General features: G+C 43.4%; 1 protein-coding gene across 1 annotated transcript in view; it reads right to left on the bottom strand.

Moving 5' to 3' along the window:
• ednraa (endothelin receptor type Aa) overlaps positions 1 to 22975 on the bottom strand; it is a 90723-nt gene that overhangs the window by 26967 nt on the left and 40781 nt on the right. Inside the window, exons 4-6 of the mRNA XM_039750220.1 lie at positions 17238 to 17436; positions 13904 to 14056; positions 9818 to 9951 (exon numbers count right to left, since the gene is read on the bottom strand). Coding sequence (XP_039606154.1) covers positions 9818 to 9951; positions 13904 to 14056; positions 17238 to 17436 — 486 coding nt within the window. The remainder of the gene's footprint in view (positions 1 to 9817; positions 9952 to 13903; positions 14057 to 17237; positions 17437 to 22975) is intronic.

Raw genomic sequence — 22975 nt, 5'->3', positions numbered from 1 at the left:
GCTGTCAAAACAAAACAATGCAATTCCAAATACACAGATATGACTTCTTCATTTGTCATTTTGTCACATGTCACTGTGTCACTTTATTCACAGGTCAAGTCACATGTCTGATGTGTTTTTTAGTTAGTCAGATGACTGGCACTGAGGTGTATGGAGGAGTGGAGCCCCTTAGGTTCTCTCTTCTGGAGTCATTTAAATGTTTGTCTGTCCGTCTTGTTCTGAACTTTGATTTCATGACATTAACGTCAGACTCACCGAGGTATGGAGACCCAAACAAAGAAGATGTTTTCAGAGCTGATTGGTGAAGATTCTTATAGTTCTCTGGCTCTACTAAGCTCCAGAAATGCTGTTGAGACTTTAACTGCACATTATTTTGAAGGTTTACTAATATATAATATATAAAATCCAATGTCTGTCTCTCTGTCTGTCTGTCTGCCTTTCACGAGAGAACGACTTAACAGATTAAGATCGGGTGTTTTTCTAGAATTTGCTTGAACATTCCAGTTGATTTTGTGACTTCTCTCATTTCACTATGTATCAGAGTTCGCTTGCAGTAGCAATTTATTTACGCGAATCCGAGAAACACACAGCGAGCCGAGGGCGGGGCTTTCCTCACTCACTCGGCATCTTTGGGGCGTGGTCCTTAACTCCGCTTAGATAGCGAATGAGAGAACAATTGAATTCAACTTTGTTTGATATTTAAAATAAAGTGTTACTTAGGTCTTGATGAGTTTGAGTCCAGATATTCTCTTAAGTGTCTGCCAAATTGAAAAGATAGACTGCAATTCAGATTGTGGATCGTGATTTTGTGTTAAAAGGATTGTGATGTGATTTTTTGGAAAGATCACCCACCCCTAATTTGACTAATCAAGTTTTCAGACATGCAGGTTAGGTGGATTGGTGATTCTAAATTGGCCCTAGTGTGTGCTTGGTGTGTGGGTGTGTGTGTCCTGCGGTGGGTTGGCACCCTGCCCAGGATTGGTTCCTGCCTTGTGCCCTTTGTTGGCTGGGATTGGCTCCAGCAGACCCCCATGACCCTGTGTTTGGATTCAGTGGGTTAGACAATGGATGGATGGAAGTTTTCAAATTTATGCAGGATTCATTAACCCTTTGGCGAGCTACTTGGAAAGGGCTGGCGAGCTACTGGTAGCCCACGAGTGACGTGTTGGAGACTCCTGGTCTAGTAGTTTGATGTTGGAGAGAAAAGAGGAGAGCTGTTTGTTTGTGTACCTGAGCCCGGCTCATTTACAGTTTCTAATTTATATGATAAAACTGAACCCGGCTCATTTATAGTTTCTAATCTATACTAATAAAAGGCAAAGCCCTCACTGACTGACTGACTCAATGACTCACTCATCACTAATTCTCTAACTTCCCGTGTAGGTAGAAGGCTAAAATTTGGCAGATTCATTCCTTACAGCTTACTTACAAAAGTTGGGCAGGTTTCATTTCGAAATTCTACGCGTAACGGTCATAACTGGAAGGTATTTTTCTCCATATAATGTAATGGAGTTGAGCTCGAAAGCCGTAGGGGGGGCGGAGTTTCGTGTGACATCATCACGCCTCCCACGTAATCACGTGAACTGACTGTCAACGCAGTGCGTAGAAAACCAGGGAGAGCTCCAAAAAGCGCTGAAGAAAACATGCATTATATAATTGAGAAAGCAGCGAAACAATAAGAAGTGAGCGAGTGACATATACTACCATATTCATGAGTGCTGCTACTTCGGAAACTAAGCACGGTGTAAACTTAAAGTTTAAATTAAGTTCATAGACAGGCTACCGCTGGTGTTTCACATGCCCACGGGTAATGCGGGATACAAGTTTAATGAGGGGACGCAGGATATAAACGAGAGTTTTGATCACTTTATAACTAAGTTAAAATTGCAGGTGAAGGGGTGTGCTTATGCAAATTCCGAGAGACTGTGTTTGTGGGGGATTGACGGTTATATGGGTGGGGGGAGTCACGTCATCATCTCCCCTCCCATTCATCTTATTTCGCTCTGAGCTGAGCTCCACAGCTAACGCAGTGTTACGACTTTGTGACGCTGCCACCAAATACTCACAGAAAAATCCACAAGTTAATACACACGCTGTCTCTATAGAGTTTCTCCACACTGAATCCTCCAGGCACTACTTACAAAAGGTCACATTGACAATCGTGTTACGTTATTTTTAAAAACTTTCCTTTTCTTAGCACAAGCACAGCTGAGAAGCTTCGAAGCACGTGCTCCATAAGCGCTAAAAATAATGCATTTAATCACACTTTGCATTACAAGCAAAGGGGAACTTCTGTCAATGCATGATTTCCTGGTACACCGATTACTTTGATCAGCGCATCCCTATTCATTTTACCCTCGCACCACCTTAGTTTGAGAAGAAGTATGAAAAAATATGAGGTTAACACAGAAAAACAGATCACCAATTCAAGCTTTATGAATAATCGATTCGCCATCAATAATTGTTTTGGTAAAGTCATACTCAGTGTAATCCTCCTTCCATTTTATAATTTTTCTGCCACTAGCCATGATTAAATGAACGGTAAAAAAGTAAGAACAAAGCGAGGGTGACTTATTTAGGCAGGTATATATATGACAGCAACACTCATGACAATGTCAATCATGTTACGTTATTATTAAAATGTTTCCTTTTCTTTTCATTACTTCTTTAACACACTACTTCTCCGCTTTCGGTGGGCGGTATTTTGCTATATATATATATATGAATGACCTCCAAAGAGCTGAGACGTTTGATATCGTGAAGCGTGTCTGCAAAACTGGGGTCTCCTGCCCAGCAAAAGTCGAGCAGCCAGCGCCCGCGCATAGCTGTGCCGGCCTTTGAGACGCTGATTGCGCTTCTGCCTTAAGTCAAAGTGAGCACTTTTAATTTTTTTCATCCTCCACCTGCGCTATAGCCCAGACAAGTGCAAACACGGGACCCCTTTTCTACACCACGGCAAACTAATATTAAGGCGATTAGCACTTTCTTTTGCACGTATACGATTATGAGGTTGTCAGCTCGGATTATGAGGACTGACAGTGTCATCACAGCCGATTAATGGCGGGGACGTCTCACCAGTCTACACAAGACCCACCGACTGTCCCCAACAGGCGATCATAACGTCAGCGAACACATCTCTCTATACTATATAAAAGAAAAAGGCAACTTTCCTTTCTTTACACCTTTTTTCCTTTTATCCCAAACCAAAGCCTTTCTCTCTTAACACTGCAGAGGACACAAAACTAATTTTCTTTAATTGCTTGTAATGCTGGTAAGGCACATTACCAGAGGCAGAAATTTGAACGTTCACAGAGAAAATGTAATTTCTATACCACAGCCGTCGTGCAGCGCCTTTCAAAAGGGATCTACTACCGAGAGATGATCCATATACATTTTAGCTGCTGTTAGTTCTACTTACCTGTTGTGTTACACAGTCTTTAAAATGTAGTTTACCCGCAACCACTCCAGTAGTGCTCAACGTACCTGTACTTCTTAAAACGTTAATGTTTTACTGTTTAATAACTTATAGACTATATTTTATTATTTTTCCCTTGCACTCAGTGACCAAAGCTATACACACACATATAGACACATACATATATATATATACACACACACACACGCATGCATACATACATACATACATATATATAATTTGTGTGTGTGTATGTATGTGTGTGTATATATAATGTAGATAGGTATGTATATATATATATATATATATATATGTGTATATGTAGATATGTACTGTATATAGATATGAAGATATGTAATGGTGTATATATATATGTATATATATATATATATATATATATATGTATATATGTATGTATGTATATGTATATATGTATATATATATATATATATATATATATATATATATATATATATATTGTCACACACGCTGTAGCATGGGAGGCAGCTAAAGGGCTCGAGTGAAGGCAGTTCTGAGCCATGCGGGATGTGGCAGAGCGCACTAACTCTCTTTCTCACTTCCCTGTAGACCTAACCGGGAGGTTCCACCTGTCTCTCTGGACGTCACTTCTGGGACCGAGCCAATGGAGACAGACCTTGCCAGCTCCGCCCCTGATGTCACATCCGGGACTAAACCAATGAAAGATGAACACGTGCCCATCCTTATGACCTCACTTCCTGTCTCCCCTTTAAAAGCCTTCCCTTTTCCCTTCTCTGTCAGTCTTGTTTTGGACTCTGTTGTAAGCACTTCAGTGCTGGTATTTGAAAGAAAACGACTTGCAGCCAGGATACCAAATTACATGGGTGGCTGCCCCAAACCTTTTCTGTCTTTGTCTCGTTTTGTGACAGTGGCGTAGTCGGCAGGATGGAGAAGTCCCAGAAGAGAAGGGGACAGGACCTGCAAAACACCCAGGTGGGAGCGTGCGGGGCCGAGTATTCAGGCGGGAGGGTGCCCGTGGTTGGCGAGACCGGTGCGGGCTCCGCTCCCAGCACGCAGAACTAGGCCATCTAGAGGCCAGGGGGTGTGCGGGTGGGGCTCACCAGTGGGCTGCCCTGGAGGGAGACAGAGGGACTCAGTATGCTCTCTTGGGGAGAGTGCCTGCCCCCAGTGAAACCACAGCCCCATTTACCACCTAGGGGTGCCCCAGACTGGCAGGTGAGTAAAATAACAAGTGGAGGTTGGACCCTGAGAGGCCGACCAGTAAACAAGCCTGGTCCTTATGGGCAAAGTATGGCAGTGGCTACGGCCCTTGGAAAACAAGCCCTACCAGGTCATTGAGCAGGTAGCTTGCTATCTGCTCCTGAAAGCACTTCCCAGGGCTTCACCCAGCCGGTCTGGGGCGCAGTTTAAGAACATGTCAGGGCTCATAGAGCTTCTGGAAACACAGAGGCGGCCTCACACTCTGGGAGAGCAGAACCGTCCTTCTGTCAAACTCAGCCGGGTATGTCCCAAGACCTAGCCCCTCCCTGTACACCCGGAGCTTGCATCGGCGTCCGGCCGCTGGGCGCAAAACCGCTTGGAGGCGAGGAGGAATGCAGGTGGAGGGAGGAGGGCTTGGTGTGCTCTGACAAACCCGTTGGCGGTCCCGCATACAGACGTGGTGATCGTTAACGGGTTTAAAACTTCCGCTCTGCTCGATTCCGGCAGCAACATTTCCATTGTTGCTACCGCGACAATGGCTAAAGTTCAAGACCAGTATAACCTGTGTCCACGGGGAAACCCGCTGGTACAGGACCGCCGCTTGTGTCATTAGCTACGGAGGGTCAGTCCAGAAAGTAACCGTGGCAATCCTTCCTGATCCTCCACACCCGGTGATACTAGGGCGGGACTGGTCTGAATTAAAAGCGGTGAGACACATACCACTCCGGGGTTAAGTTGGGCCTCGTTATGGGCGGAGATGAACCGTCTCAAGCTGCCTCCACGCCGTGTAATCAGCCGGCAGAGAGAGGAAGCAGCCGTCCTGGCTGGCGTGGCAACTCCGGGCGTCGCAGGCTGACCGTCATCCACCAGCGCCGGCGGGCGGGAGGAAACCACGCCCATTGAGGTCGGCGCTGACCCTCTCTCCGTGTTGCGGTTTCAATTTAAAAGCGCCGGCTTCTTTCAAAGGGAGCAATGGAATGACGACTCCCTGAAGTTTGTAAAAATGCAGTGGTCCTTGTCAATGGCCAGCGCACTAGTCAGTCGATGCCACAGGGCCCCTACTTTGTGCTAGATAATGACCTCCTTTACCGTGTAGCAATGCATGACGGGCAGGAGGCGAGGCTGCTGCTAGTGCAGCGTACCTTCCGGCGGCAGGTCTGCGAGCTAGCACGCCCACCTCCTAGGTGGCCACCTGGGCACCGAAAAAACTCTGGAGCGGATCAAGCTCCGGTTTTACTGGCCAGGAATTAATGAGGAGGTTCGTCGCTTTTGCGCTTCCTGCCGGAGTGTCAACTGCGACAGATTCCTAGGAGGGACCGTGCTCCTCTTGTTCCTATTCCATTGATTGGCGTTCCCTTCCACAGAATCGGGTCGACCTGGTGGGACCTCTAGAGCCCTCAGCCGAGGACACAAGTACATTTTAGTCCTCGTGGATTATGCTACGATACCCGAAGCTGTTCCGTTGCGCTCAGCTACCTCTAAAGCCATCGCGGGAATTACTAGGGGTATTGCGCGTGGGGATCCCCAAAGAAGTCTTGACAGACCAGGGGACCCCTTCACCTCGGAGCGTTCAAGGAGACTGCCAGATTACTGAAAATAAAGCATTTAAAACCTCGGTGTATCATCCTCAAACCCGGATTAGTAGAGAGGTTTAATCAAACTCTCAAGCAAATGCTGCGTAAGGTGGTCAGCGAGGATGGAAGGAACTGGGATCAGCTCCTCCCCCTCGTCCTTTTGCCTATCGGAAGTCCCACAAGCCTCCACGGGGTTCTCCCCTTTGAACTACTGTATGGGCGACAACCTCGGGGCATATTGGATATTTTGAAAGAAGGCTGGGAAGAAGAGGCTCTTCCCTCCACTAACATACTGGAGTATATCAGCGCAGTTCTGCGATAGATTTGGAAAGATTCGGCCTGTCCTTAAAAGTCACATGGAGGAGGCTCAAGCAGCACAGGCCGGTACTACAACGGCACGTCTCTTCGGGAGTTCCGCCCGGGAGATCGGGTCATGGTCCTAGTGCCTACCTCCCACTCTAAGTTGCTTGCCCACTGGCAGGGGCCCCTACGAAGTTAAGGAGAGGAAGGGACTGGTGGACTATTTGGTGAGTCAACCCAATCGTCGGCCAAAGGAGCGGGTATATCATGTGAACCTGCTGAAACCGTGGAAGGACAGGGACCCGATCCCTCCTCCGGCCAGCCCGCTCACTCTTCGCTCACACACACGACCTTAACTTTGGCACAGACTTGAGACCCAGGCAGCGGCAGGAGCTGGAAACAGTTATCCGGACCGTTCGAGAGGTAGTCAGTGAACACCCCGGAAGGACCTCTCTGATTGAGCACAACATTGTGACAGAGCCCGGGGTTGTTGTCCGAGAACGCCCGTACCGTCTTCCCGAGGCAAAAAAGGCTGAAGTGGAGCTTGAGATCAAGCGCATGCTGGAACTAGGTGTGATTGAGGAAAGTTATAGTCCCTGGTCCAGCCCCATTGTGCTCGTCGGTAAGCCTGGCGGAGTTGGAGGTTCTGCAATGACTTCCGTCGGCAACCAAGTCTCCCAATTTGATGCCTATCCAATGCCACGCGTGGGCGACCTCCTCGAGAGGCTTGGACAGGCTCAATACCTGACCACACTTGACATGACAAAGGGTACTGGCAGGTTCCTTTAACGGACTCCAGAAGGAAAAACGCGTTTAGTACCCCTAGCGGACACTGGCAGTATCGTGTCCTTCCATTTGGGTTACGGGGCTCCAGCAACCTTTCAGCGTCTGGTGGACAAAGTGCTTGACCTCATAACTCATACAGTGCTGCCTACCTAGATGGCGTGGTCATCTATTCCAGCACATGGAAGGAACACCTACAGCATGTCCAAGCGGTATTACGGACACTTGGTGAGGCGGGCTCGGATTAATCCCAAGAAATGTTTCTTTGGATTAAGCGAGGCCAAATATTTAGGCTACCTGGTGGGTCGGGTACCGTAAGGCCACAGTGCTCCAAAATTGATGCCATTCTGAAATGGCCCGTCCATGAACCAAGCGGCAGGTCCAAGCCTTTCGGGTTAGCGGGTACTACCGCCGGTTTGTACCCGGTTTTGGAGAAAGCGCGCCTTGACTGATTTAACAAAGAAGAGGGCCCGAACATTGTGGTATGGACTGCAAAACAGGCTGCATTTGGTGACTTGAAGAAGGCCCTTACGTCCGCACCTATTTTGATGGCACCTAACTTTTCTTTGCCTTTCATCCTCCAGGCGGACGCGGACACAGGCCTGGGAGCCGTGCTGAGCCAAAGTGTCGATGGTGTGAACACCCGTCATGTTCCTGAGCGGAAACTGTTGGACCGGGAGACCAGGTATGCGCGGTGGAGAGGAGGCTCTGGCGATTAAATGGGGATCACTCAGCTGAGGTACTACCTGTTGGGCGTGAGTTCACCCTTGTCACGGACCATGCACCTCTACAGTGGATGGCCCTGCACAAGGAGTCGAATCCGCGGGTCACCCGGTGGTTTCTTGACCTGCAGCCGTACAAGTTTTCGCTCGTTCATCGTCGGGTGCTCTCCATGCCAGCGCTGATGCTCTCTCTCGGGTTCCGACCTCTCGGTTAGGTCGCCCGACCCGGCGGGTCTGGGCTGAGGGGGGGCCTTGTCACACTGCAGCGCATGGGAGGCAGCTAAAGGGCTCGAGTGAAGGCAGTTCTGAGCCATGCGGGATGTGGCAGAGCGCACTAACTCTCTTTCTCACTTCCCTGTAGACCTAACCGGGAGGTTCCACCTGTCTCTCTGGGCGTCACTTCTGGGACCGAGCCAATGGAGACAGACCTTGCCAGCTCCGGCCCCCTGATGTCACATCCGGGACTAAACCAATGAAAATGAACACGTGCCCATCCTTATGACCTCACTTCCTGTCTCCCCTTTAAAAGCCTTCCCTTTTCCCTTCTGTGTCAGTCTTGTTTTGGACTCTGTTGTAAGCACTTCAGTGCTGGTATTTGAAAAGAAAGCGACTTGCAGCCAGGATACCAAATTACATGGGTGGCTGCCCCAAACCTTTTCTGTCTTTGTCTCGTTTTGTGATATATATATATATATATATATATATATATATATATATATATATATATATATATATATATATATATATATATATATATATATATATATATATATATATGTATATGTATATATATATATATATATATATATATATATATATATATATATATATATATATATATATATATATATATATATATATATATATATATATATATATATATATATATATATATATGTATATATATATGTATATATATATATATGTATATATATGTGTATATATATATATGTATATATATATATATATATATATATGTGTATATATATATATATATATATATGTGTATATATATATATATATATATATATATATATATATATATATATATATATATATATATATATATATATGTGTGTGTGTAGACTCAAACCCATTATGACAGCAGCAATCCAAGCTGTGAGAAAACAGTAAAAAGGAGGTGTGCCAGACGTCGTGGTACATTTTCTGATGCAGCTACCGAAAACAACTTCGCTAAATACACAAAATAATTACTTTGACAATCATGTTACATTATTTTTAAAATGTTTCCTTTTCTTTTTCATAACTTCTTTAAAACATGACATCATTTCTGAAGTGCGGGTATTTTGCTATATATATATATCACAGCGACACTCATAACAATGACAAAACAATTACATTGACAATCATGTTACGTTATTTTCAAAATGTTTCCTTTTGTTTCTCTTTCCTTCTTTAATACACTACTTCTCCGCTGCCAAGCATGGGTATTTTGCTATATATATATATATATATATATATATATATATATATATATATATATATATATATATATATATATATATATATATATATATATAGATAGATAGATATGAGAACAACACTCATATCAATGACAAAACAATTACTTTAACAATCATGTTACGTTATTTTTAAAATGTTTCCTTTTCTTTTTCATAACTTCTTTAACACACTACTTCTCCGCTGCGAAGCGCGGGTATTCTGCTAGTTTATATGATAAAACTGAACCCGGCTCATTTACAGTTTCCTTTGTTAAGAAGGAATTGCAATCACAAGGCAGGGCACTTACCCTTAGCTCTCATCAGTAAAATTAGCAAACACATGCTGTCAAGTGGACTTACGTCAGCAGTTCACAGCGTCCCGAATCCTTGTTGTTGTAGAGGGTTTTCTTTAATATTCTGCTGAAGTGCAGTGGGAACCAACACAATGCAAAGATGACCACCAAGCAGAAAACCGTCTTGGCCACTTCCCGTCTCTGGAGAATAAAGAGAAAGAATTATATTTTTACAGCGAAAGAAAATGGCTTGTAAAACACTGACATGGGGTGCTTTATAATGCCATCCAGCTCGCTGAAACCCTAAGCGGGCTCACGAATGTTACGTTATGATGCAGTCTGTGCCGGCCCAGGCCAAGAGTAAGTGGTGGTCAACCAACTTGACGTGATTTCAGGAAGGTTTAGCAAATGAATTAAATTGAAATTATGCAGTTATTGTGCTTGGTTCATTCCAAACATCTTGCAGGTGAGTGCAATAACAATATTACCATAAACAATCGGGAGTGGTCTCCCTTCGACTTTCTCGTATACTCAGATATGGGGATGGATATTTGAGGAGTAAACTGCAAAACAATTATTATATTTTTATATTATGTATATTAAAGAACTGTTGTGGAGTACAAAATTTGTACATTTTGGTTTATATTTCCCTTATATTTTATTAAAGACAAGACAACAGATGAACTACATTCAGGACAAATCAAAGCATGTCTTCTTCCCTGTTATACCTCACTTTTAAAACAGCTGTTCCAACAAAGAAAGGAAGACATACTGGTGGCTTAGGCTATCAATTACTTTAGAACCTTATAAATGATGGACATCTAATTATTTTACAGCCTGGGAAAGGAAGACCTGCCGATACCTCAGAGAACATAAAGTTTTATTGTTTGGGAAAACAGACAATGAATTTATTCAATCATCTTATTGACAGCTAGAAAATTGGAATAATCACATCTTGCAAAACCCCTGGTAGAATTTCAGAATAAATACACCTTGTCTGAGGAGCAATATAGTAAGGAAAGTAGGGAGAAAGAAGAAGAGACGAAGACATCGGAAGAGAACAGAGCGACGTCAACGTGCAGCTGTCTTCATCTGGTCATCAGAAAAGCATCTCATGAATAACTACGAGTGCTTGATCACAAGCCGCCTTCGACACTCATCCTTGTCATCTTTACTTTTTCATAAGCTTTTTCTAAAGACTATATACATATATCCAGACTTTACTATCAGTCCTATTTTCTATTATTCTTTGTTCTACTGGTATTATTATTCCTCTAATAAATACTTTGCTGTATTTAACTTTCTATGCTTTGTCTTAACTCTTTTAGGACAAATGTCGACTCAAGGGGTTGAGGGTGGATGTCAACATCCAGGGGCAGAGGGCAATATAAGTTGTAAACGTTGCTAAAACTCACCATTAATGTTATAGGTAGACCCTCTTTTGCTAGGAGACTCGTTGACTTGACATCGAATCCCTGCGTGTGTGTGAATAGTGGAGAGTAAATGGCATTTTGAATGACATCAACGTCAGGTGAGAGAGCGAAGCAAATGCGCAAAGCAAAATACTTTGTGTGTACCATTTATTTAATTTTTGCAGATTATTGCTGAATCCGGCTCTGACTTATCGAACTCCGATTTTGATGCAAGTGATCTGGAAATTGAACTCGAAAGTCAGGCACCTGCAACAGCTGATCGGTCCCCAGCTAATCGTGCACCTGATGTTCTTACGGCAGTATTCGTCCCGGGAGGACTACATGGACACTTACTGAACTCTGATTTTGATGCAAATGATCTGGAAATCGAAAATGAGAGCCAGGCACCTGCATCAGCTGATCGGTCCCCAGCTAATCGTAGTGATTAACATGCTCGTGTAGCTTACAGAAACAAGTTGCCCTGAGAGGACTACACAGACATAGATCCGTGGGAGGCAAGCTGGCAACTGGACTTTATCAAATGACAGGGATTCTAGGGGACACTATGGATTAGCAGCCCCTCGACTACTTCAGGTTGTGCTTTTCCAGAAGTCGCCTTTCAGCTTATGAGTGATGAGACCAACAGGTATGTAGTAAGTATTTGATTTCACATACTATTGAAGCTCATGGAACATAAAGCAGAAAGACATTTGTCATAAATAAATCATTTATGTTGATTTATGTGTGAAACTATTGCTTTGTGTACTTGTTTGAAAACAGAAGGTTTTAGAAGAATATTCAGCCTCATGGGACAAAACAAAAAAAAAAAATAATTAGCCCTAAAAGAATTTCTAGAGTGATTGAAGTAATAAGGTAGATTTCTTTGAGCACCTGGTGCAGCCTGGTTTATTAAGGCTGAGGGTGAGAACTCCACCCAATAGTAGGGAACAGTACATAAAGTAAGGCATTCTTGGATGATAAGTAGCCTATAGTTAAGAGCGCTGAGCCTTTGTATGTTTTAAATGTATTCTTGTAGATCAAAGGTAATATTAAGGTCTGAGATATCATTAAAACATTGTATGTTGTGCGTGCAGATAATAAGTCTCTTGAAGTTCTGAAAGATTGACAGGCTGTGTTATTCCTAAAGCACTTGTGTAATTTAAAGTGCTAGAGATTAACCAGCTGTGTGTGTGTCATTCATGGGGCACTGTTGTGGTTAGGGTTTGTGTGTATATGTATAGCTATGTTTGTGTGTGTTAATCTTAAAGTGCGACAGTAGACCAACCTGGTAACGAACTTGATGAGTACACTTACCCTTAAAGAAACTAGGTGGAGGGAAATAGCACAATAACACAAGAACCATCAACAACAAATAAAATCGAATTAATAATATATTGAACAATTTTTATAAAAATAAAGTTGAATCAATCAGACTCTGCAGCTGCAAGAATAAAACAATTGCCATGATAATTTTATTTTTTGGCGAACAATTCAGGTAAGTTACCACTTTCAGTAAGCAGAAGAGACTTTATTAATATTTGTAATGTAATACTTGGGCACAAAATTTCTTTACATAAAGCAAAAGCATTCTTAAATATGTACGTATTGCTATTTGAATGTCAAACAGAAAATTACGATAATCTCGAAAACCAGTCAGTCAGTCAGTCATTTTTCAACCCGCTATATCCTAACACAGGGTCACGGGGGTCTGCTGGAGCCAATCCCAGCCAACACAGGGCGCAAGGCAGGAAAAAAATCCCAGGCAGGGCACACACACATGCTAGGGACAATTTTTAGGATCGCCAATGCACCTAACCTGCATGTCTTTGGACTGTGGGAGGAAACCCACACAGACATGGGGAGAACATGCAGACTTCACACAGGGAGGACCCGGGAAGCGAACCCAGGTCTTTGAATGGTAGATTTCATCTTTTGATGATTAATACGAGATTTGCAATCCTTTCCGAAAAACATGTTTTTACTTTGTCAGTATAGGTTATCGAGTGTAGGTTGATTGGCAAAAATTGAAAACATTTTCCATTTAAAATTAAATCTACAGCAGAATAAAGTGGGCAGAAAGTGAAGGGGTCTGAATACTTTCTGAATCGGCTGTGCTCAGATATATCTTATGTGAGGTTTCTGAACTCTTTTTCGGACCCAAAATGGGATGACACGCCGAAGTGTGTCCCAAAGTGCGATCGCCGCATCTGTGGAAGATTGTTTGTCCATTGTCAGGGCAACTGCAGGTTCAGAGCGCTGCAGCGGAGCGTCCCAGAAGCAACTCCGAGCCAATCGTGGTCGTGCTGTAAGTGCCTGTCATCAATGGGTGATGCAGGGTCCAGGATTACTTGGCCACTAACCTGGCTACGACCATGCCTGCCTGACTGCTGTGTCTATGTCTGTGTATAGTAGAGTGGTAGATCCCACTACAATAAATAACCGGTCTGTTCCTGTTTCAAGCTGATTAAAGCTGGTTTTGCTAAAGTACTGAGACTCAGCTTCGTGTTTTGAGGTGCAAGATAGGGACTCACATGTGACACTTGGTATATGCCAGTTCTGATTTTTTCATATTGTAGTTATAGTAATTTTAAGGGAAAAAGTGTAAAATAATTTTCGGTGGTTTTGTGACAATGTTGGAAGGAAGCCCCTACCCTTTTGAAAGATCAAGCAAAGTAGCAAGTGAAAGTGTGAACCCTTGGGTTCCTTCGGTTTGCTCAGTCCCAGCCACACGGATGTCTTACCTGCCTCAGGTGTTCACTGAGGGCTATTCTCAGACTGCCATTCCTCCTGTTGAGCATCTCCACCGTCATCAGCGTGTAGAAGACGGCCGTGCACACCAGCGGCATGCAGAAGTAAAATCCAAACAGCCACCAGTCCTTCATACTGTCATAGAACTGTGATAAGGAAGAAAAAAGTTAAAGATGAACATAAGAAATCTGACAAAGGAGCATTCAGCACGTCTCCGTTAAGCTGTCCATTTATCTCATAGCTAAGCTGTCCCAACATCTCATCCTGATCCTTCTTGAAGGTTCTCTGTTTCAACTCCATGTCTCGGTAGTTTTCGGTGCACGTTATCAATCTACGTTATCAATGAGGATTTTGAAGACCTGGATGAGGTCCCCACGTAGTCTCCTTTCTTGAGACTAAAAACGTGTCATTCTTTGAAGTTGGGGTCCTGGGATGTCCCATGATGCACTTGGTTGCTCTCCTCTGCACAGCTTCGAGAGCTGCTATGTTTTTCTTGTATTGTGGTGACCAGAACTACACAAAGGACTCCAGATGGGGACTCACTAGTGTGTTATATCGTCTGAGCATAACGTCCCTTGACTTAGGTTGAACAGTTTTTTTATGATACGAGGGATGTTCAAAAAGTTTCCGCACTTTATTTTAACTCTATTTATTAAGAATTTCAAAATCTACATAGTCCCCTTCGTTTGCAATGCAATTTTCCCAGCGTCATACCAACATTTTAATGCCCAAATACTAACACCTCCCGCCTTTTCCAACGAAAATATAAAAGTGAGGAAACTTTCTGAACATCCCTCGTATAACTTAACACTTATTTGCCTTTTAAATGGCTTCCATAAATTGCTTAGTCAATGAAAATGTTGCATCAACATAAACCCCTAAATCCTTCTCAGAAGTCTCTTCCCGTAGCTCAGCGTCTCTCATCTTCTATTTATAAAGGACATTCCTTTTTGCCCACGTGTAGCATTTTGCACTTTTCTACACTAAACTCCATTTTCCGAGTGTTTGCCCAGTTCTGACGCTCATCCAGGTCTTTTTTGAATTCTTTTTGCTGCCTCCTCAGCCTCTGCCATCCCTCCAATTTTAGTATCATCTGCAAATTTGACAAGTTTACTAACTACACCAGAATCAATGTCATTAATATAAATCACAGAAAGTAAAGGAGGGTCCTTGGGCAAGACCCCCTGATGACCTCTTCTCTGTACTCGTTGTCTCCTGCCAGTTAACCAGCTAGAGGTCCAGTATTGTAGGAAATCTCTGATGCCTACACCTTGCCTACAATATGCTGTTGTTTGCTTTTTGAAAGTTCTAACATTTGCACCTTTCTAAACTCCCATCCTTTAATGAATGTTTTACAGTGCCTTACATCAAATAACCAGTCCTGGGAATGTCCTCCACCTACAGCCTCCAAATCCTGCAGCTGAAAAACACCCCCACAGCATGATGCTGCCACCGCCATGCTTCACTGTGGGGACTGTATTGGACAAGTGATGAGCAGTGCCTGGTGGTCTCCACACATACCGCTTAGAATTAAGGCCAAAAAGTTCTATCTTGGTCTCATCAGACCAGAGAATCTTATTTCTCACCATCTCAGAGTCCTTCAGGTGTCTTTTAGCAAACTCCATGGGGGCTGTCATGTGTCTTGCCTCTCCTCAGTGTGTAGAGACAACCAGGCACTGCTCATCACTTGTCCAATACAGTCCCCACAGTGAAGCATGGCGGTGGCAGCATCATGCTGTGGGGGTGTTTTCAGCTGCAGGGACAGGACGACTGGTTGCAATCGAGGGAAAGATGAATGTGGCCAAGTACAGAGATATCCTGGACAAAAACCTTCTCCAGAGTGCTAAGGACCTTAGACTGGGCCAAAGGTTTACCTTCCAACAAGACAGTGACCCTAAGCACACAGCTAAAATAACGAAGGAGTGCCTTCACAACAACTCTGTGACTGTTCTTGAATGGCCCAGCCAGAGCCCTGACTTAAACCCAATTGAGCATCTCTGGAGAGACCTAAAAATGGCTGTCCACCAACGTTTACCATCCAACCTGAAAGAACTGGAGAGGATCTGCAAGGAGGAATGGCAGAGGATCCCCAAACCCAGGTGTGAAAAACTTGTTGCATCTTTCCCAAGAAGATTCATGGCTGTATGAGCTTAAAAGGGGGCTTCTACTAAATACTGAGCAAAGGGTCTGAATACTTAGGACCAGGTGATATTTCAGTTTGTCTTTTTTAATAAATCTGCAACAATTTCAAAAATTCTTTTTTTTGTCTGTCAATATGGGGTGCTGTGTGTACATTAATGAGGAAAAAATTTAATTTAAATGATTTTAGCAAATGGCTGCAATATAACAAAGAGTGAAAAATTGAAGGGGGTCTGAATACTTTCTGTACCCACTGTATATATATATATATATTGTGGTGGACACCATATATTGTGGTGGACAGCCTGGCCGGGATGCCCCTTTGATAATGGATTCGGGGGAGCAGTCATGGGATACACACTACGTCCCCCGGGACACTTGGTGTGTTACACCAGAGTTTATCCCTGTTGAACTCTGTGGCTACCACCAGGGGGAGCTGCACAGCTTCCTGAGCCCATGTGGACTGTAATGCCACCACACCCGCAAGTGCAGCCTTAATTAGGTTAATTATCACCTGAAGCACTTCCGGGTGGGCTATAAAAGGAGCTTGCAGCCACTACTTAGCGCGCCAGAGTCAGGAGGAGGATGACGATGCTGCCTGGGAAGAGTGGAGAAAGAATAGTCTGGTTTTTGGGTGTTTTCTTTTGTGTGTGTTTTGGGGATCGTGTAGGACCTGTGGGACATGGGGAAGATGTGCCCCACGGCTGAAGAACAGAAAGAATAAATATTTTTGTTTACTTTTACCTGTGCCTCCATTGTCAGTCAGTGTCGGGTCGATACCTATATAGCGCCTTTGCCACAATATATATATTTATATGTGTATAGTCAGTCAGTCAGTTATTATCCAACCCGCTATATCCTAACACTGGGTCATGGGGGTCAATCCCAGCCAACACAGGGCACAAGGCAGGAGACAAATCCCTAGGCAGGGCACCAGCCCACCACAGTATATGTGTGTATGTATGTGTGTATATATATATATATATATATATATATATATATATATATATATATATATATATATATATATATATATATATATATATATTTATATAATGTATATATGTGTGTGTATATGTGTATATATATATATATATATATATATATATATAAATCACGAGCAGGCAAATTATGACAGGAAAGGGTGAGGGTAAACCATCCACACAAGACTTCACAGCAGGCACCTACCTTCATGAATGAGGACTGGGCATTCAGCATACATATGTGGTAATCACGCCCTCGGTATTCAATGGAGATGATGTCAAAGCCTACGGCCTCTGGAACTGCAAGCAGGATGGACAAGACCCAAATGGAAATGATCTTGATGGCCGTGAAGACGGGAATGCCCACTCCCTGGACGCGACTCCAAGAAGCAACAGCCTTATACCTAGAAGAGTGGACAGCAGACAGTTGAGTTTTACGTCACCTAAATGAGGTTCTCATGGATGCAAAAGTCAAGTTAAGTCAATTGTCATGTGTATGTGCAGTAATTGAGTTCTTTCTTGCATGTTTTCTGTTAGGGTTCCTCCTCTGGCTGGGGTCCATGTTCTTGTTTTTTGTTCACTTTTGGGTCATTGGTTCATGCTCATGTTACTATTCATGTGTTATGTGCTGTGGCTGGGTGTGAGAATGAGCAGCCATGCCACCTGCACTCCAGAACAGGTCACCCACCTGAAGCCAAGCCTGTCTGGGCCTGGCCAGTACTTGAATGGGAGACCATCTAGGAAAGGCCTGGTTGCTGCTGATGAAGCCAGCAGAGGGCACTTAATCTGTGGTCTGAATGCGGATCCCAATGCCATCAATGCAGTAACGGGGACACCGTGTTGTAAAAATGGCGCCGTCTTTCAGATGAGACGTAAAACCGAGGTCCCAATTCTCTGTGGACATAATAGATCCCTGGCCGTCCTTTGTAAAGGCTGGGGGTGTATCACGAAGTCCTGGGTAAATTGCCCTACACAGCTTAGTCATTCTGGCTCCCTAATTATTCCCTCGCTTTAACTGGCTATCTCTCTCTCACAACTTCACTACCTAATAGCTCATGTGCAGTGAATGTATTGGCACACAAATGGCTGCCGTCACATGACCCTGGTGGATGCTGCACATTGGTGGTGGTTAAAATGGCTCACCCATCACTGAAGCGCTTTGAATAGTGAGAAAAACACTATAGCAGGGGTGCCCACACTTTTACGGCTTGCAAGCTACTTTTAAAATGACCACTTCAAAATCATCTACCTACATTAAAAATGCTATATACAGTATATGTGTATATATATATATATATATATATATATATATATATATATATATATATATATATATATGTCTGCAGCTGGAGATCCACAAAGGGGAGAAAATGAATCACGTATCATAAAGTAGTTTTTATTCCTGAGCTTTCAACCCCTGCATATGCTGGATTTATGTCCAAATGTCTGTTGATGGCGTTCTCATTTGATAACCAGGATTCAGCCAGCTCTCTTGGCTTTAAATTTTACTTGTACATTGTTCCAATTAAATGTATGTCCATTTGATTTAGTATGCGTATAGAGAACGCCATCAACAGACACTTGGACATAAATCCAGCATATGCAAACTTAATAAGAACTTATTCATAATAAACAAGACTTTACACCCAATACCCCCGACCACACGGACTTAGCCACACCCTCCCCACCCCCCTCCATGTAATTTATTGCTATATATTGCCTTTGATTCTTGTAAGTCTAAGCATTATCCTCTGATGAAGACCCCTGGTAGGGGTTGAAAGCTCAGGAATAAAACTACTTTATGATACGTGATTCATTTTCTCCCTTTGTGGATCTCCAGCTGCAGATATGCAAACCGTATCACAGACCTTCTCTTCCATATATATATATATATATATATATATATATATATATATATATATATATATATATATATATATACACTGAGTATCAGAGGTGGGTAGTAACATTTTACAGTTACATTTACTTGAGTAACTTTTTAAAAGATTTGTACTTCTAAGAGTAGTTTTACTGCACCATACTTTTTACTTTTACTTGAGTACATTTGTGAAGAAGAAACGCTACTCCTACTCGGCTACATTGGGCGACACTCGACTCGTTACTTTTTTTTCCATCAGATAAAGTCTGACAGACAATTTTCAATCTGCTCTGTGTAGCGGATGCTGTCAAGTTGCGCACACGCCTTCCATTGCGTCTCCAGCTCCGACGCGAGGTTTTGGATGTCCCCCAAATCAAGGCGCTGCAGCTTTGAGGACAGATGTTGCATTTTTCGTTTGAAAGCATTAACTGAGCTAATCATATTGACCACATGGTTTTCTCTTTTCCTGGCAGCTGTAAATTAAGCTCATTCAACATGTTGGTCAGATCGGGAAAAAAAATGCCAAGTCTAGCAGCCAATGATCGTTATTAAGTCGCTTGCATTCTGCATGTTTAATGACGAGGAGAAACTCCTTTTTCTCCAGCCAGGGGTCTTGAAATCTCAGCAGGAATTTCTCCCTAGCCATCTGCCTCAATGAAGTCATCTTTTATCATCTCTCCATCTTGGAAGGACTTCTTAATGATCGAGTGACTCACCCAGGACGATGCTTCAGTGCGTCTGCCTTTGCTTTTGAATTCACCTTAGTGAAAAAATGACGGCTGTCTGATTAACTGCGATTTTAGTTCCCTCTCCTTTCTCTTTCTCAGATCGCTTTTCGGAAGGTAGTCAGTTTTGTAGTTTTTATGAACAGTTCGAAAGTGCCTTTCCACGTTTTCCTTCTTTGGAATAGCAATGATAGATTGACAGATCAGACAAATGCACTTCGATTGTGACATTGTGAGAAAAAAAAAAAATCCTCTTCCAGTTCCACATCCAGTCCACAACCAACAATTTTTTTTTTTAAATCCCTACTTTAGTCAATATAAATTGAAAGGCTAACTAGATCACTAAAGGCGCTTTTCCACTGCATAGTACGGCACAGCACGGTTCAGTACAGCTCACCTTGGTTCGGCTCAGTTCGGCTCGGTTTGCGTTTCGACTGCAGTATAGTACCGCTTTAGAGTGGGCGGGATTATTCACGTGTCGTTAGAGTTGCGCCGCCTACTGCCGTGACACCGTGGAACTTTTACAACAACACGCAGACAACGACAACACTTTAGCTCGACGACGCGCAAGGGTAAGCATCTAAAAAAAGCACATCACTAGCTAACTTTTCACTGTTGCAAAGCATAAAATGAACTTAACTGCCAGTGTAACATTAAAATGCTGATTCTGTATATTACAGATCTTCCACATTTTGCAAAAAAGTCGCCGCAACAGACCATCTGTATGGACATTTAACCGTGCTTCAGAGTGGTGGGATGTGATTGTTCCCGGTTTTACAAACACTCGGTGGCTGGAGAACTTTCGAATGTCTGAAGAAACATTCATCCACTTATGCAACAAACTGCGTCCAGCGATGGAGAGACGGGACACAAACTTCCGCGTGTATAAAGAAAAGAATAGCCAGTGACGCAGTAATGACGATTTTCTCCGGCCAATCAGTGACCAGCAGTTTACATGTCACGTTTTGGTAACGGTTCGGCGCGCTTGGAACCTCGACTGAGGTGGTGCTAAAAAAAGGACCAGGTACCAGGTACTGTTCCCAGTGGAAAACCCCCCAAAAGTGTGCTGAACTGAACCGTGTCGTGCCGTACTATGCAGTGGAAAAGCGCCATTAGATAGCCGGGGTTTTGCAGTAGCTCGCGCGTGTGCTCGTGCGTGCGGGATGACCAGTGTGTTAAAAGAAAAGAGATCTCAGACTGGCTGCCCTGTATGTCAATCAAGTGGCAAATGCCATCGGGAGGATATATGATACACTAACATTTAATTTTTTTTTTTAATGCAACGCGATCTACCTGCACTACCTTTCCGATCTACCGGTCGATCGCGATCAACATATTGGGCACCCCTGCAATATAAAAATGAATTATCATTATTATTAATAATGACAGCTGAGCATGCAGTAAGGAAATTTTCAGGCGCCAACTCGGTCATCCCTTTTATTATCCAAAGACAGCAAAATAAACAGAAATAAACAAAAACAATTCTCGTTGGTGTGCGTCCCTTTAGCGGGAATTTTAGAATAAACAGTCTCTGCTAGCGGAGCTCCTTCCGGCTGGTTGCTCTTGACAGTAAATGACGCCTCTTTCTGGGATGCTGGGGATTTTATGGTGGCTGGACCAGAAGGGGTGGAGTTAAATGCCTTCACTAGGTGGCTTCTCACTAATGTGGGAAAGGAAAGAGTGTGATAGTGTGAGCAGCAGTGCCCCCTATCGACTCAGTTGGTTATTACATAAAAGTTTGCAATAATTGTTCAAACAAAATCAGGCAGGTGCATAAATTTGGGCACCACAAAAAAGAAATGAAATCAATATTTAGTAGATCCGCCTTTTGCAGAAATTCCAGCCTCTAAACGCTTCCTGTAGGTTCCAATGAAAGTCTGGATGGTGGTTGAAGGTATTTTGGACCATTCCTCTTTACAAAACATCTCTAGTTCATTCAGGTTTGATGGCTTCCGAGCATGGACAGCTCTCTTTAACTCACACCACAGATTTTCAATTATATTCAGGTCTGGGGACTGAGATGGCCATTCCAGAACGTTGTACTTGTTCCTCTGCATGAATGCCTTAGTGGATTTTGGGCAGTGTTTCGGTCGTTGTCTTGTTGAAAGATCCAGCCCCGGCGCAGCTTCAGCTTTGTCACTTTGATTCCTGGACATTGGTCTCCAGAACCTGCTGATACTGAGTGGAATCCATGCGTCCCTCAACTTTGACAAGATTCCCAGTCCCTGCACTGGCCACACAGCCCCACAGCATGATGGAACCACCACCATATTTTACTGTAGGTAGCAGGTGTTTTCTTGGAATGCTGTGTTCTTTTTCCTCCATGCATAACGCCCCTTGTTATGCCCAAATAACTCCATTTTAGTTTCATCAGTCCACAGCACCTTATTCCAAAATGAAGCTGGCTTGTCCAAATGTGCTTGAGCAGACCTCAAGCGGCTGGCTCTGTTTGTGCTTCCTCTTCATCACTCTCGCATACAGCATCTCCTTGTGTAAAGTCGCAATGGTTGAACGATGCACAGTGACTCCATCTGCTGCAAGATGATGTTGTAGGTCTTTGGTGCTGGTCTGTGGGTTGACTCTGACTGTTCTCACCATTCGTCTCTTCTGTCTATCCGAAATCTTTCTTGGTCTGCCACTTCGAGCCTTAACTTGAACTGAGCCTGTGGTCTTCCATTTCCTCAATATGTTCCTAACTGTGGAAACAGACAGCTTCAATCTCTGGGACAGCTTTCTGTATCCTTCCCCTAAACCATGATGGTGAACAATCTTTGTCTTCAGGTCATTTGAGAGTTGTTTTGTGACCCCCATGTTGCTACTCTTCAGAGAAAATTTAAGGAGGAGGGAAACTTACAATTGACCCCCTTAAATACTCAGATTCACCTGTGTATGTAGGTCAGGGGTCACTGAGCTTACCAAGCCAATTGGAGTTCCAATAATTAGTTCTAAAAGTTTGGGAATCAATAAAATGACAACGGTGCCCAAATTTCTGCACCTGCCTGATTTTGTTTGAACAATTATTGCACACTTTCTGTAAATCCAATAAACTTCATTTCACTTCTCAAATATCACTGTGTGTGTCTCCTATATGATATATTTAACTGACATTTTTTATCGTAACAACCAACGATTTATACAGGAAAATAATGACTATTAACAAGGTTGCCCAAACTTTTGCATCCCACTGTACCTCGACTGAGCCTGCGAGGAGGTCCTCCAACGCACATACGTGACACTGCGTTGTGCACTCTGCCAAGTGTTTTGATAGTGGATCCCCCCAAGTGGCAGGGCCACCTGCCAGTCACCACCAGGAACTGCAATCTGTCTTATAAATCTGGA

This window comes from Polypterus senegalus, chromosome 4, assembly GCF_016835505.1.
Source record: "Polypterus senegalus isolate Bchr_013 chromosome 4, ASM1683550v1, whole genome shotgun sequence".
In the NCBI taxonomy this organism is placed as follows: domain Eukaryota; kingdom Metazoa; phylum Chordata; class Cladistia; order Polypteriformes; family Polypteridae; genus Polypterus; species Polypterus senegalus.
The sequence above is the reverse complement of the archived record's forward strand: the minus strand, read 5'-3'. Positions and strand labels throughout refer to the sequence as shown.